We start from the raw sequence: 16,063 nt of genomic DNA on the forward strand, positions 1-16,063 counted from the left end.
CATAACAGAATGTCTTCTAAACATACTTATGTCTAGGAAAATAGCATATTGCTATATGTGTACACCTACACTGAAGAGCTGATAAGCTCTTTGGTGCAAGCTGAAATTGACATTCTGGAAATTATATGTTCCCTTAGAGACATTTTTTCCTTTAAGCTAAAAAATATACTCAGCTTTAAGACTAGAATTAAAACTTATTTTCCCAACTGCCTGCTGTTGCTTATAAAAATCAATGTAAAGGGGATTCAAGTGTGGCTTAGTGGTAGGCCACTTAATACAAGATGAACAAGACTCCAGACTTGAGGTTCATGCCCAAGTGGGGTTGTTGGGGGTAGGGATTCATGTGAAAGGCAGGTAATACTCAGTGGCTGACCTAAAAATCCTCTACCTTCCTCAGCCACAGGAGCCCTACAGCTGTCCATTTCTCTCTAAGCAAGACAGTAGGAAAGAACATTCAGTACCTGAGCTGAGCCATCTTCTCCATGCCCTCAGTGCTGATGCGGTCCCGGGAAAGCAGGTTGCTGAGCTGCAGTTCCTGGTTGTCAGCCACTCGGAGAAGCCTATGGAGCTCCTGTTGCTGCATGTTCCGCACGTGCTGTTCTATTTCCTCAGGACTCATGGTACTAGCAGGGAGAGGGCTACATACATACTGTCCTGAGGGGGCAGGATAGCTTGGGTAGTAAGGCCCTGGATACATACCATTTGTAGGGCCCACTGGATATTGCAGAGGGCTATAGCCTGTATAGGGATACTGAGAGGCAGGGCCTGGTGTCCGAGGGTAATAATAGGGGTTGTCAGAGTTTTGAAATTTATAGTAAGATGCTTGGGCCTGACGTGAATCACCCCAAGATGTAGGGCTAACTTCATCATCAGTGTCCAAAAAATGTAGCTGAGGTGTCTGGCTTTTCAGAGCAGGCTTCTGATCAGGATTGTTTGGATCCCATAGTCGGCGAGTCGTGCCTCCACGGCCCCAACTCCGAGATCCCTTACTACCAGATCCAAATAAAAGTCGAGGTCCCAAAGGTGTAGACTCTGGAGAACCGGATGAACTGACAGATAGGGCAGTATGGGCAGGCAGAATCAGAATACCACGACCCCGATCTCGGAGTTCTTGTTTCGGGTTTCTGAACTCCTGCTTCTCAGAGCCCTTACCCCCACTGCTTGCTTTGTCAGACCTCATTCTATCCACATTCTCCTTGGCTGACCTTACCACAGGGGAGTCTTTACTCATGGTTTCTGCATCAAAAGTGACACGAAGGGTGCCTCGATTTTCTTTACCATTGCTTTTCTGTTCACCCTCACCATGGCCAGACCAATTTCTTTCTAAATGCTTCTTCCTTTCTAAGCTCCTCCTGGACCCTAATCCATCAGGCTCATCAACTCTGTCCTCATCTAAAGAATCAGTCGAGGACATAGATACCTGCTTCTTCAGTCGTGGCCTCTCCTTGGCCCGATCCTGGCGCCGACGGCGACATCCATTATCGGTCAGGCCAGCTCCCTCCGCACTGTTGTTGCTACCAGCTGAGCTGGTACTGCAAGTGCGGCAGCGGTTCCTCCGCTTGTCTGACCGAGAGTACCTCTTTACAGAGCCAGGCTTTCCTTGGACAGAGTCATCAGTCACTTTCTTTGACCCCTCCCCCTTTTCAATCTTTTTCCCCTTTTCTCCCTTGGTAGTTCTTACACGGTCATTACTTTGGCCCTTTTCTATCTCGGTTTTATCCGGTTTGTTTATAACTTCTTCTTTTGTAACGTCTCCCTTACACTCATCCTCCTCCATCCTCAACTGCTCCACCTGGTTGAGGAGCTCGTCTTCATCTGTCCTGCCTGCTGACTCTTTGGTAACAGTTTGCAATCGCCTTCCAGGCTGGTAGATCTGCAGGTCTGGTTTCTTGATTCTCTTGATGATTTTTAGACTTCGGTCCTCTAGTCCAACAGTCTTTGAGAAAGTCTCCTGTGCCTGACTATTTTCTGCATCTATAGGGCCATTTTGCTGTTGGCTGTCCAATTCCTTGCAAACTTTAATAAGCTGTGTATCATTCCCAACAGCAGAAGAATCTCTGTCATTCACAACCTCATCCTTAAATTCCTCATTCCCAGAAGCCTCCTTAGTTTTAGGTCTGTTCCTTAGTCGAGAAAGTCCAGGCTTATAGATTTCCAAATCTGGGCGCCTATTATCTTTGCGCTGTCTCGGTTCCTTTAGTTCCTTCATGTTTTCTATTATGGTGACAGAAGAAAAGAATAATGGAGAAGAGAGGGAGGGAAAGTTGTCATTCTCATTATATAACAACAACAATAACAAAAATAAGCAAGAACTACAAATCCAATTTACAAATGGTAATACTGGTGGTCAGGAAAGAACATTTCTATAAAGGCAGAAATTTGGAGTTATATGTGTTTAGTAAGCAGTGAGGCTAAGAATTTAACTGTGTTTGAGTTACACGTACTTGAGTCATGGAAACAGGAAGGAGATGTATTCTCTTGATGTATCTAAGTCATATTCCTATTCAGATCCCAAACTACTTCACTATTTCAGAATCAAAAATCTCTAACATGTTCAGCCGTTAAATTATTCTGTCTACACATCCTTTCTTTATTTTCTTTTCTTTTATGTCTATGAATATACTGTCGCTGTCTTCAGACACACCAGAAGAGGGCATCGGATCCCATTATCGATGGCTGTGAGTCACCATATGGTTGCTGGGATTGAACTTAGGACCTCTGAAAGAGAAGTCAGTGCTCTTAATCACTGAACCCCTCTTCCTTTCTTCCTTTCTTTCTTTCTTCCTTCTTTTTTGAGTCAGGTTCTCACCATATATATCCCTAAAAGACTTCAAACTCACAGTCCTCCTGCCTCAGCCATCCAAGTTCTGGATTGCAAGAGTGTATATCACACCTGGCTAGCATTTCCTCCTGTCTGTAATATTTTTCTAGGTGACTAAATTCTTTTACCATATTAGGATGGAGAAGGAAATAGAGCCCAGTGGCACAGTATTTGCCTCACATATAGGAGGCCACTAGAAGCAACCCCCAACATTACATAATTGTATTTACTGGTATATATGTATCATATATTACATCTTTATTTACTAACTATATTACATATGTAAAAATATATTTACACATACAGACACATAGTAGAGTGGTATGCATAGCAAGCCTCAGTCCTAAGATATCTCTGAGAAACTATGTGCAACTTCAGTGTGTGAACTTGATCACAACAAATCTACAACTTTAGGATACCAACACCCCAATCACATACCTCCTACAGAAGCAAACTGTAAACAATTCCTTTTACAATCTTCAACACCATTCATCCGCACCAAGTCTTTAACAACACCCAACAGAATCATTTCAAGAAAATACTGCCTAGACTATGTCATTAGAATACTGAGACTAACTGCTACTATGATGACAGAATATAAGAAGAAAAAGAGGTTCCACTAGAGGAGCTTTGCCTAGGCACCAATGGACGGATTGTGACATGCTCTCAAAGGACCAAAGGACTCAAGAATATCAGAACCCAGTCAAATCCATGCCTACAAATCCTAGCACTGGGGAAGTGACAGCAAGATCAAGAGTTCAAGGCCACAGAGTTTGAGGCTTACTTGGACTATATGAGATCCTGTCTCAAAAACAAAGGAAAAGAGAAAGAGGAAGAGGAAGAAGAAGAGGAAGGGGAGGAGGAAGAGGAGGAGGAGGAGGAGGAGGAGGAGGAAGAAGAAGAAGAAGAAGAAGAACAACAACAACAACAACAACAGTGGGCTTTATAAACCACTCTCCAAGCTCCACTGAGTGGTAAACAGCTTTTTTTTTTTTGATAAGTATATGTTGCTTACAGTGGAGAGACTACTAAGAATACCTACAGTTAATAAATGACAGGAACTGGTGAGAATATTATCCAGTACTCAAGTTATATAAAATGCTAGTACAGAATTATAATGTAAATACAAATGCAAACAAGCTGATAGACAAGTATTTATACGCCTGTATCTATACCCACTTTTTGTTGGGGGAGCAAAACTAAAATTTTAGATTTTTGATTTGAAAGTTGAGTATATGCATATAATTCCAGCACTCAGAAGACTGAGACAGGAAAAGTATCCAAACTCAAGGCCAGGCTGTGTTACACTGTAAATTCAAGGCCAGTCTTGGCTACAAGATGAGACTCTGTTTCAAAAGAAAAACAAACACAAAATAAAAGATACTGCTGCCTTGGCAAAAGTTTAGCTTCTTCACCAAATGGGAACCAAGATAAAGCCGTTTAACCTCAGCAGCCTGAGTAAACTTATAAACTTAGTTTTGGGGCGGAGCCAAGAGAGGTGGTGACTACTATTTTCCAGAGCAGTGAGAGAAAACAGCCTGGTTAATCCAATTCAGTTGGCCAATGAAAACCAACCTCACAAATTCTAGCTACAATCCTAGAGAAGGTATTTACTGTAACTGTCATCCTAATCAACACTGGCTAATGAAGGAGAGGCGAGACACTAAAATATTTCTCGCGCTTTTTTGATGCGAATGGAGACTGGCAAATTAAGCATTCTCTCTGATCACAACTGCCTCCACACACGCCAAGACCAAAACAAAACAGAGTCAGCTCTCTGAGGTCCAGGATCCCTCCAGTGGCATAGCATTGGAAGCCAGCCTTGGGGGTGGGAGGGTTGTAAATTGAGCAAGGGAAGTCTTAGCCTGTTAAGCCTTTCTCCTCAATTTCCCCAGCTTCTCCTCTCCGACTCGGAACTGAGGACTACGGAAAGGTACACATACACAGACTATTTTGGGGGGGAACAATACGTCTCGGGGCCTCTACCGGACCCTAGCACCCAAGCTAGTTCGTGTCTCCTCAGGACTGAAATACAGGCGCTGGCGTGAGGTTAGGGCACAGGAGAACAACCACGGCGCCTCGCTGAGCAAGAGGGTGGAGGCTGAAACTCGCGCTGGGCTCTGCCCCAAGGATCCAAGTGAGCTGAGAACCAGACTCGCAGTCTCCCGGGGGCCGCCGCAGGCCCCGGGCGCGCTGTTGGGGAAGGGGCGGGGGCTTGGAGCGCTGCGGACCGGGCGGGGAGGAGGCAGAGGAGAGGGAGGCGGGGCGGGCAGGCCCGGCCCAGCAGCTGGGCGGCGCAACTCACCTCTGCTCCCGGCCTGCGGAGCCAGAGTGGCCAGGATCCCTCGCAGTTCCGACGCGGAGATCCGAACACGCTCCAACCCCTCCGCCATCTTCGCGGCGGCTGCTACAGCTGCGGCGACTCCGACACCGCCGCGCGCAGTCAGGAAACCACGACGGACGGGCGGCGCGCGCTCACCCACTCCCACCCTTTTCCCCGCCCTCTCCTGCCTGCCCTCCCCAAACGACGGTGGCCGCACTGGGAGCAAAAGCATTCAGCACGTTCAACTAGGGCCTTGCCAGAGCGTTTGATCAGGCAGCTGAGACGGCCTGTGCGCGTGCGCAGAGGTGTAACGCTGGAAAGGTACGCTGAGGCTTGGAGGTGGCGGCGCAGCGCTCAGGAGGTGAGGTGAGGCGCTGCCAGGTGTGACTCGCCAACGTCAGGTGGGCATTCGGGTCTAGGGGTGCCAAAATTGCTTCAGTGACCACCGAGGACACTGCTTTTGATCTGGGGCGCGGGTTGACAGAGACATCCTACAATCCGGCCTCCTCCGATCATTTTAGGCCGAAGTCTCCTTACCGCAGGCCTGGATTGTGGAACCTAAAGGTCTTTTAACAGTAGTTATTATTATCTTCATTTCTGAGAAACTGAATCTCAGAGAGTGGAAGAAGTAAATTGCTCCGTGTAACGTTCGGTTGTACCAGAGTATCAAAGTCTGTGACAAAGTTCATCCCTAAGATTTGCTGGAGGGGGTTGTGTGGAGGTAAAACAGAAGGAAATTATTCGACCTGGAAATTTCTGTTACCAGTGAGAATTTTTTAAATTACTTTCTAGAACTCAAGTTAATTCTCCCATCTTTACATCTTTAAATTTTCACTGACACTGGTATAGGTAGTTAATTCCTATATTCACAGTACTTGAAAGGCTGACGTAGGAGGATTGCAAGTTCAAGGCTAGCCTGGGCAACATAGCACATTTGAGGTTAATCAAGGCAAAATATTAGATGACCTTGTCCCTTTAATCCCAGCACTTGGGAGACAGACGCAGGAGGATTTCTGAGTTCGAGGCCAGCCTGGTCTACAGAGTGACTTCCAGGACAGCCAGGACTACACAGAGAAACCCTGTCTCGAAAAAAAAAAAAAAAGACCTTGTCTGCAAAAAAGGAAACAAAAAGTTAATTAGACTGGAAGATTGGTACTTTAACCTCATTGACCATTAACTCCTATTGAAAAACGGTGGGGTGGAGAAACTTCCTATCCAAAGGCCGCCTTTCTCCAGTTGTTGCTCCTTCCCTGTCTCCCACAGTCCATTGAACCTTTAGACCCTCAAAAAGTAGTAACCAGTTATGCCTTGATCATAGTATAAAATATTTGATCTTGATAGGACTCATTCAGTTCCTGTTATGTAACAGATATTTCACCATCAAAAGAGAAAGACAATGATTGGGAAATATTTCAACAGCTCAAATGAATGGGTATAATTAGAGTGGCCAGAACAAATGGCAGCCTTTGTCAAAAGATTTGAGAGAAATAGGAAATATAAAAACTGCTTTGAGCGCAGCATGGTAGCACATGCTGTAACTCCAGCACTTGGGAGGAAGATCAAACTGTAAGGCTGTGCTCCACCATTGAGTCAAAGTGGGCTGGAGAGATGGCTCAGCAGTTAAGAGCACTGACTGCTATTCCAGAGGTCCTGAGTTCAATTCCCAGCAACCACATGGTGGCTCATAACCATTTGTAATGGGGTCTGATGTACTCTTCAGGTGTGTCTGAAGACAGCTATAATGTACTCATATGAATAAAAATAAACCTTTAAAAAAAAAAAGGCTAACCAAAGTACATGAGTCGACTCTGTCTGCATAACTTAAGCCAGACATGGTGGCACATGCCTAAGCCCAGCACCGAAAATACACAGACGGGAGAATCTCTTCAAGTTCAAAGACAGCTTAGTCTACATAGTGAGTTCCAGGCCAAATAGAGCTATATAGTAAAACTTGTCTAAAAACACTAACAACAGGAATTTTTTTTAACCCTAACTTGAAGCTGGGTATGGTATCAAACATCTCTAACTCCCATGACTCTGGATGATAAGGCAAGAAGATACGAGAGTTCCCAGCCAGCCTAGCTGTACATACAAAGGGTTTAGGTAACACTTGGGAAATAAAAGCAAGAAGATCAGGAACTGAGAGTTTAATGTCATCCTTGGCTATATTCCGGGCCAGTCTGGATTACATGAGACCCTTCCTCATAAAAATAAAATAAAAAACCATCCCCAGCACCACAGGCACTGGGTTGTTTAGGTGGCAGAAGCCTGTAATCCCAGCACTTGCAAAGTACAAGGGGAAGGATTAGAAATTCAAGGTTATCCTTGGTTACATATCCAGTTGGAGGCCAACATGCGAAGGGAGCAAGTAATCTACTTTCCAGTTGAAGACATCAGTTCGAGAAGATGTTTCATTTTGTTTTCTTTCTGTTGTACCAACTGGTTTTGAAGTCATTATGTAGCCAAGGATAACTTTGAACTTGTAACACTCTTGCTTCCATCTCCTAAATGATGGGATTACAGATGTGGATCTATACTGATGTGCCAGGTTGAAGTTTTGCTGGGGATTGAGTCCAGAGATTGAACATGCTGGACAAGCACCCTATTGAATGAGTTGTATCCCTAGCCCCAACTTTTATTTATTTATTCAGTTATTTATTTTCCAGTCTGTGTCATTTTTTAAAGACTTGTCTTATCTTTAATTATATGTGTGAGGTTTTGTATGCATACATACACACGAGAGCAGGTGCCTGCGGAAGCCAAGAGGTATTGGATTTTTCCTGGAACTAGAGTTCCAGGCAGTTGTGAGCCACCTGATGTGGGTTCTGGGAACTGAATTCCTGTCCTCTGCAAGAGCATGGACTTGCTCTTAACTGCTGAGCAATCTCTCCAGCCCCATAACTTTCATTTTTTAAAAAAGGAAAAATAATTTTAAACAAGAAGACTTCTCTAAGACAGTCATGGCCAACATAATTCAACGCTGTCAGTGATGAGACCAGAGAGCCTCTAAGTAGTAAAACAGAACTTGGAGAAACCCAATAAATACCCAATACGTAAGGATGAGAGATTATGGCACACAGGTCCAAAAGATTAATAATACAAATTCTAAACGTTGGCAGCTGACTGAGGAGGAACAACAGGCACGTTACAGAAGAAAAGCTATTAATTTTATTTTCAGACAGAGTTTTTCCTAGACCTCACTCTGTAGGCCAGGCTGGCCTGAAACTCGTAGAGATCCTCCTGCCTCTTCCTCCCTAGTTCTGGAATTAAAGGTATGGGCCGCCACCACCCAGCTGGAAAGCTACTAAATTGACTAGGGAAATTTTTAATGTTTAGATTTAAAGTACTCGTGAAGAACTAAGTAAAACAATGGAAAAGACCTCAGCTTGGTGGTAAATGGCTGTAATCCCAGCAACCCAGGGCACTACATAACAGAAATCCAATCTCAAAGCCTTAGGAAGATTAGGAAGGCCATGGCTCACAATGCAATTTAAAAGAAAAAAGAAAATAAGGAGGTGACAGAGGAGGCAGCTGGCCAGGTGTATGCATGCCTTTAGTCCCAGCACTAGTGAAGCAGGCAGATCTCTGTGAGCTTGAATCCAGCCACCCTGATCTAGAGATTAAGACTCTGTCTCAAAAAATATATAAGAGGGAGGGAGAGGGTAGAAGAGAGGAAGAGAGATGGAGAGAGGCTATTTACAGAGAAATATATATGTTATGGTTCTATGTGTGGCAAATTTTGTATGCTTATATAAATTTCTATATAAATTCATCAAAAAAGGTGGAATTTACATCAAATGTTGAAAAGTAGAAAACAGTTGGTCTGTTTCAAAGCCCAGCCTGAAAAACATAGCAAGATCTCATCTCACAAATAAGTTAGAGGCTAGATAGAATATTCAGCAGTTAAGCGTACTGAGTGCTTTTCCAGAAGACCTGGGTTCAATTCCCAGCACCTACATTTATGATCATAACTGTCCAGAACTCTGGATCTAGGGCACCAGGTAAACACACAGTATACAAACACTCCATTCATACAGGCAAAATATTCATACACATAAAATAAAAATAAATGAAAAAAAAATCAAACAAATTGCTTAAGTGCTGGAGTTCAGCAGTTAAGAACACTGACTGCTCTTAAGAGGACCCAAGTTCCATTCCCAGCATCTACATAGCAGCTTGCAACTGTAACTCCAGTCCGAGGAAATCCAACATTTTCATGGCTTTTGTAAACGCTAGCCACACATGCAGTACACAGTCCTGGATGCAGACAAACCATCCATATATGTTAAGTAAATAAATTTAAAGACTAGGGATGTACATAAGCATAAATTTTTTGCCACACACAGAACCATAAGGTATATATAGTACACATGATCCCAGACATCACATAGACTGAACACAGTGGTGCGTGTCTGTAACACAGCACTAGGGAGATCAAGGCAGGAGGATCAGGGATTGAAGGTTATCCCCAGCTGTGTAGTTAGTTTAAGGCTAGGTCCTTTCCCAGTACACTTAACTAATTAATTAAAGTAAATAGCTAAGGAGATGTTCAGTCAGTAAAGTACTTGCTATAAAAGTATAACAGCCTGAGTTCAATCCCCAGCACCCACTTAAAAAGTTAGGAATGGTGTCATGGGTTTGTAATCGAAGTTCCAGGGAGATATAGCCAGATGAATCTCTGAGGTCCACTGGCCAGCAGCTTTAATCAATAAGCCCCAGTTCCCAGAAAAAGACTATTGGAAAACCATAAAAGAAATTTATAGCCAAAGTGAATAGCTCCTGAGAGATAACACCTTCAACCAGGGTTTACTCACAATAGTGTACACACACATACACCTATGAACACCCATGAATAAAATAATCTTTAGAAATGTAATAATAATAATAATTATTGGGCTTGAGGGATGGCTCAGGGGTTAAGAGCACTTCTACTCTCCAGAGGACTTCAGTTCAGTTCTCAGTGCACATGGAAGGGGACTCACAACTGCTTGTAACTCCAGTTGCTAGTGAATACAATACCCTCTTCTGGCCTCTTCAGGCACCTACACACAGACAAACACACACAGACACATACACACACACAAAGAGAAAGAGGAGAAAGGAGGTGGACATGGTTGTGTGCACTTGGGAGGCAGAGACAGGTGGATCTCTGAGTTTAAGGCCAGCCTCGTCTATATAATGAGTTCTAAGGTATCCAGGGCTGCTGTCTCAGCAAAATGTTAATTACACTGTTTATTGTATGTGAGCTCACATGTGGAGGTCAGAAGACAATGTACAGGAGTCAGGTCTCTTCCTCTACTATGTGGGTCCTGGGAAATAGAACTGAGATTGTCAAACTTGGCAGCAGGTGACTTTACCAGCTGAGCCGTCCCTCCAGTCTCATCCTTTTTTTTTTTTTCCTCAAAACTGCCTCTCACTACTACACAGAAGTTTTGTTTTGTTTTTTTCCCCTCCTTCATTTCCCCTTCTGTTGCTGTTCCCTTCAGAAGCAGAGAGCTGAGGTAATCATTTGTTCACAATGTTGTTAACAAGGCCTTTCTCATTTCAATTCCTAGTCATGCTCTATCACTCCTTAGTGGCTTTAATGTGCTAGACATATGTTTTTAAATATACATGTATCTTTGCATAATGTATAATGTTTTGTGTATGTATTGTAAATGTACATAATTGATACTGTGCTATAGATCTCATTCTGTTTCTTTTTCATGTTTCAATAAATACTTCTATTATGTAGTATTTCCTAAATGACCTTATACCCTTTGCCACATTGGTCCTGGGCCAAGATGGGCCAAGTCCTTACCCAGAATTTTTTGAACTGAAATTGAGAGAAAATCCCTCTTCAGTATGGAAGCCATAAAATGTAAAACACAGGAGCTGTCAGCAGCCATGTGTCCTGCCGTACGGAGCCAGCTGGTCTGCTATGAGAAGGAGGCCGACACCAGAGGCAGCAGAGGTGAGAAACTGAGAGAGAGTCATGGAAGCCACCAAGCCCGTGTTGCACTTGTTGCAGAAGCTCCATATCCCCTCCGTGGTGTGTTCAACCCTTCCTTGGATTCCATGAGCCAGTAAACCTGGACATTCTCACCCTTTGCCTACGTTACTTCATGAGGTCCTACCACTTGCAAACTATATTACTCAGGGCTCTCTACAGGGACTGAACTGATAAGATAAAATATGTATACATACACACACACGTGTGTGTGTGTGTGTGTGTGTGTGTGTGTGTGTGTGTGTGTAGAGATCCTACCACTTGCAAACTATACTACTCAGGGCTCTCTACAGGAACTGAACTGATAGGATAAATTTATATATATATATATATATATATATATATATATATATATGTATGTGTGTGTGTGTGTGTACATATACACACACATGTATATACATATATGTGTGTGTGTGCATATATATAAAGAGTATGTATTAGAATGCCCTTACAGGCTGTGGTGGCTAGTCCCACAATGGCTGTTTCTTGGCAGAAAAGCCAAAAATCTTGTAATGTTCAGTCTATACTATATTGGAATCCCAAAGAAGTTGGTTCTAATTCCAATGAAGGATTGCCTCAGCAGCAGGATAGATGAACAGCAAGAATGAGGGCAAGCAGGCAAAAAGCAGAAGCTTCCTTTCATGTCTTTCTGTGGGCTCCCACCAAAGGTGTGATCCAGATTCAGGGTAGGTTGTCTTCCCCTCAAGTGGTCAATTTAAGGAAACCCAAGTTAACACAGGAGAGTAGTCATCATACGACACATAGGCCTAATTATAACTATTATCTCTTTTTTTCTGCTTGTTTCAGCTGTGGTAAAATACATAAAATGTATCATTTAACATTTTTAAGTGTATGCTTTTTGTTGTTGTTTAATGTATTCTGTTGTATACCCAAACCCTTTTATTATATGCATTAAACAGCCCTCCACTGCCCTAAGCCCCAGCCCTTGTCAACTAGTCATCTTTCCTTGAATTTGATTACTATAAGTCTCCCATAAGATTGGAATCATGCAGAAGGTATTTTTGCAGATAGCTTATTTCCCTTAGCAGAATGTCTTCAGTGTTCATCTAGGTTACAATATGTTAGAGTTTCCTCTTGTTAAACAAATCTTCCATTTTATGTGCATATTATACATGTATAAACATTTGTCAGTGGCCACTGGCTTCTTTTGGTTATTATGAATAATGCAGCTGTGAACATGGGAATACAGAAATGTTTTACACTACTTTTGGTTCTTTTGATCTGCTCTAGGAGTGGAATTGCTGGTTCAGGTGATAACCTGTGGCCCTTGTTGTTAGGAACACCATAGTGTCTCTCATAGCGCCTCCTTGCTTTAGATTCTGACCAACAGTACATTAGGTTCCCATTCCTCTCTACCCTGGTCTAATGCTTACGGTTACAAGGTGGGGTCCCTTTGTAGTTTTGATTTCATTTTTCTAATGATTGGTGATTCTGGGCATATTCCATGTGCTCATTGGCCATTTGTGTATCTTGTCTAGGGAGAGTTCATGGTTTTGGAGGGTTTTTATGTTTTGATACAGGATCTCCTGTAGCATGAACTGGCCTGGAACTAGCTGTGTAGCCCTAAGGTGACCTTGAACTTATCTTCCTGTCTCCACCTGGTACCAGCCTATACCAGCCAGCTTGTTTTATGCAGAGTTGAAAATCAAACCCAGGGCTTCCTCTATCTGAAGGACATCTTTAGTCCTCTAACATTTCTGTTTTCATAAAAGTATCATAAGTGATATTTCTCTATCTCTTTTGCTATTCAAACCCCCTTTGTCCCTCACATGTACTGAAATGCATCTAAATTGGGCTCCCTGGTTACATCTTTGTTTTTTTCCTTTTTATTCACTGTAGTCAGAGTAGTTTTCTAACAATCTTTATCTTCCTCCTCTCCCCCTCCCCCCGGTCTCATTTTGTAATTCTGACTGGCCTGGAGCTCTCTCTGGCTCCCCAGTACTGAGAGTAAAAGTGTGTGCAACCACACCAAATGTAGATTTATTTTATTTCATTTACATGAATATTGTGCCTGCATGTATGATTATATACCACAAGTATTCCTGGTGGTTGGCGAGGTCAGAAGAGGGCCTTTGATCTCATGGAACAGCAGTTACAGATGGTTGTGAGTCACTGTGTGGGTGCTGGGAACCAAACTGAGAGCCTCTACAAAAGCAGTTAGTGCTCTTAACTACGGACCCGTCTGATAGCCCCTGCTCTTTTCCTGGGTGGATTTGATAGCTTAATAACTGGAAAGAAAATCCAGGGGAATTACTGTATGAATGATGTTTGTCTTTGCAGTTTCGAGCTTCACTAAAGGGTCTGACATTATGAAAGGTTTCTAAGGTTCTGTGTGGTAAAAGAGGCCCCACATCTGTGTGAGCTCAGACCTGGGATTGGCTAAAGCCTGGAAGTCATGAGGAAGAACTAGACATTTAGCCTTCCTTGCTGCTTCTGCAATTCCCCACCCAAGCCTTTCCCTAAAAAAATTCTGATTCCTATGGAAGCTAAAAATAGCACAGCCAAAGTGAGATCTGAGAACTGAAGAGCAGTTCATTTTAAAGATACTACTTGAAAAACTACCTTAAACCGTGCCAGGTATTGATGGCACATGCCTTTAATCCCAGTACTTGGGAGGTAGAGGCAGGGGCAGGCAGATCTGAGTCCAAGCCCAGCCTGGTCTATAGAGTGAGTTCAAAGATAGCAAGGATTACACAGGAGAACCCTATTTCAAAAAAGAAAAAAGAAAAACTACCTTAAGCCATGTCTGAAATTAGAAAAAATAAAAGGTTAAAGGACATCAGCTATAAACCAGCTAGCCTAGCAATGCAGAGGTGGCCCAGTGGCTATGTCAGGAAGCTCACAACCACCTGTAACTCAAGTTCCAGAATTTACGTGGTGCACAAAGCTCACACAGGCATACCCATATACATAAGTAAAAATGATTTATCTTTTAGAAAAGAAACCAGCTGGGACGATGGGTGAAGCTCATTGATAGAGCATTTACCCTGAGTCCTTGGATTCCATCTTCAAGACAGCAGGAGTGGGGACATACTTTAAAAGCTAACAAGATAATTTAGTAAAGTGCCTTGTTACATAAATACACAAAACTCTTAGTCTTGTGATAGATGTATTATCAGTAAGTATTCTTAAAATTTCCTAGTAGTGGCTAGAGAACTGGCTCATGAGTTAAGAACACTAGCTGGTCTTCCAGAGGACCCAGGTTTGATCCTCAGCATCCACATGACACCCCACAATCCCCTGGAACTCCAGTTCCAGAAGATCTGATTCCTTCTGGCCTCCATGAGTATCAGGCATACTCACGGTATACATACACCAAGGCAAAACATTCATTCACATAAATCTTTTTTTTTAAAGGTTTTTTTAAAAATTATATAGCAGGCTGAAGAGATGGCTCACTGGGTAAAGACACTTGGGTTAGAGTCTGACAACCCAAGTATGATCCCCAGGGCACACATGGTGGAAGGAAAGAACCAACTCCCAAAGCTTTTCTCTGATGTCATAATGGGTACCCTCCCCAAGACTCAAGAAAAATAAAATTTAATAAAAAACAATATAGTGTGCCAGTTGGTGGTGGTGCATGTTGGCAGGTGGATCTTTGTGTTCAAAGCCAGCCTGGTCTACAAAGCAAGGTCCAAAACAGTCAGGGCTACCCAAAGAAACCATCTCAAAACACCAAATAAGAACAACAAAGCAATACAAGGCAGAAGTGAATGAACATTGTTTAGATATAGTTTGTTAACTGATAATTGGCTTGGCAATAGGTATCAAACATTACAAGACTGACATTGCCACACCAACATGACACGAAGTCTTAGAACTGTGCATGTCTTTAGATACAATTATGAAAGCTAAGGAAACTGAGCCCCCCAAAAAAGCAAGAAAATGTTTAACAGTCATGTGATAGATGTATGCTTTGGAAACAGAAAATGATTTATTAAAATAGTACTAAAGCCAGACACAGTGGTGTAGGTCTGAAATCTCCACGGGAAACTAAAAAGGGTAAGACTGATCCAGGTATGGTGGCTCATATTGTAATCCCAAGGATTAGGAGACCAAGGCAAGAAGACTGCCCCGAGTTGAAGGACTACCTAGTCTGCACAATGAGTTCCAAGCTAGCCTCAGCTACAGAAGCAAGACCCTTTCCCAAAAGAGTAAAAATTAACAATGCACCCAGGCTTCATGGTGCATATCTGTAATTCTAGCATTTGAAAGATGGAGGCAGAAAGATCAGGAATTCAGGTTTATCTTTGGCTATATAACATCTTAAGGCCACCCTGGGCTACATGAGACCCTGTCTCAAAAGAAAACAGAACCCATAAACCAGAAATGTTGGCACATGGCTTTTAACTCTGGCAGTCAGGAGGTAGAAGGAGGATTGTGAGTTTTACATGGCAGAATCTTCCAATAGTAAGCATGAGCGCTCCAGGGCACATGCATACATACACATGCTATACACACATACAGTCACATAGACAAAAACTTAAAAGTCTTTAAGAAATAAAACTTAGTCAGACAGAGGTGGCATGAGCCTTTAATCCCCCCACTCATCAGGCAGAGGCTGGTGGATCTCTTACGTTTGAGGATAGTCAGGTCTACAAAGTGAATCACAGGACAGCCAGGGACACAGAGAGAGAGAAATCTTGATTTCTGAAAAAACCCAAGGGGGAAAAAAAACCAAATAACCTACCTTTTTTTTTTTTTCCAAGATAACTCGTGTTCATTTAATTAGTCAGTCTTACTATGTAACCCTAGCTAACCTGGAACTTACTACATTGACCAAGCTAGCCTTGGACACAGAGGGATTCACCTGTCTTTGCATCCAGAGTGCTAGGATTAAAGGCATGCACCATCACACCTGCGTGTGTGTGTGTGTGTGTGTGTGTGTGTGTGTGTGTGTGTGTGTGTG

At 42.9% G+C, this 16,063-nt stretch overlaps 2 protein-coding genes across 9 annotated transcripts in view; one reads left to right on the top strand and one right to left on the bottom strand.

The window, feature by feature from the left end:
• Smg6 (SMG6 nonsense mediated mRNA decay factor) overlaps positions 1–5,278 on the bottom strand; it is a 229,827-nt gene extending 224,549 nt beyond the window's left edge. Inside the window, exons 1-2 of one of the 2 annotated variants that reach the window (XM_028759168.1) lie at positions 5,127–5,278; positions 462–2,214 (exon numbers count right to left, since the gene is read on the bottom strand). In XM_028759168.1, coding sequence (XP_028615001.1) covers positions 462–2,214; positions 5,127–5,214 — 1,841 coding nt within the window. In that variant the 5' untranslated portion in view covers positions 5,215–5,278. Of the gene's footprint in view, positions 1–461; positions 2,215–5,126 lie in introns of those variants that run through there. The other variant, XM_028759169.1, reaches the window with a different exon arrangement.
• Positions 5,279–5,383: 105 nt separating this feature from the next.
• The window catches only part of Srr (serine racemase), a 20,144-nt gene continuing 9,464 nt past the window's right edge, over positions 5,384–16,063 (top strand). For 2 of the 7 annotated variants that reach the window (XM_028759173.1, XM_028759180.1), the window contains exons 1-2: positions 5,451–5,545; positions 10,879–11,097. The gene's annotated coding sequence lies outside the window, so the exon portion shown is untranslated. Of the gene's footprint in view, positions 5,546–10,878; positions 11,098–16,063 lie in introns of all 7 variants that reach the window. The other 5 variants (XM_028759176.1, XM_028759174.1, XM_028759178.1 and 2 more) reach the window with 5 other exon arrangements.

This window comes from Grammomys surdaster, unplaced genomic scaffold, assembly GCF_004785775.1.
Source record: "Grammomys surdaster isolate TR1022 unplaced genomic scaffold, NIH_TR_1.0 126278, whole genome shotgun sequence".
In the NCBI taxonomy this organism is placed as follows: domain Eukaryota; kingdom Metazoa; phylum Chordata; class Mammalia; order Rodentia; family Muridae; genus Grammomys; species Grammomys surdaster.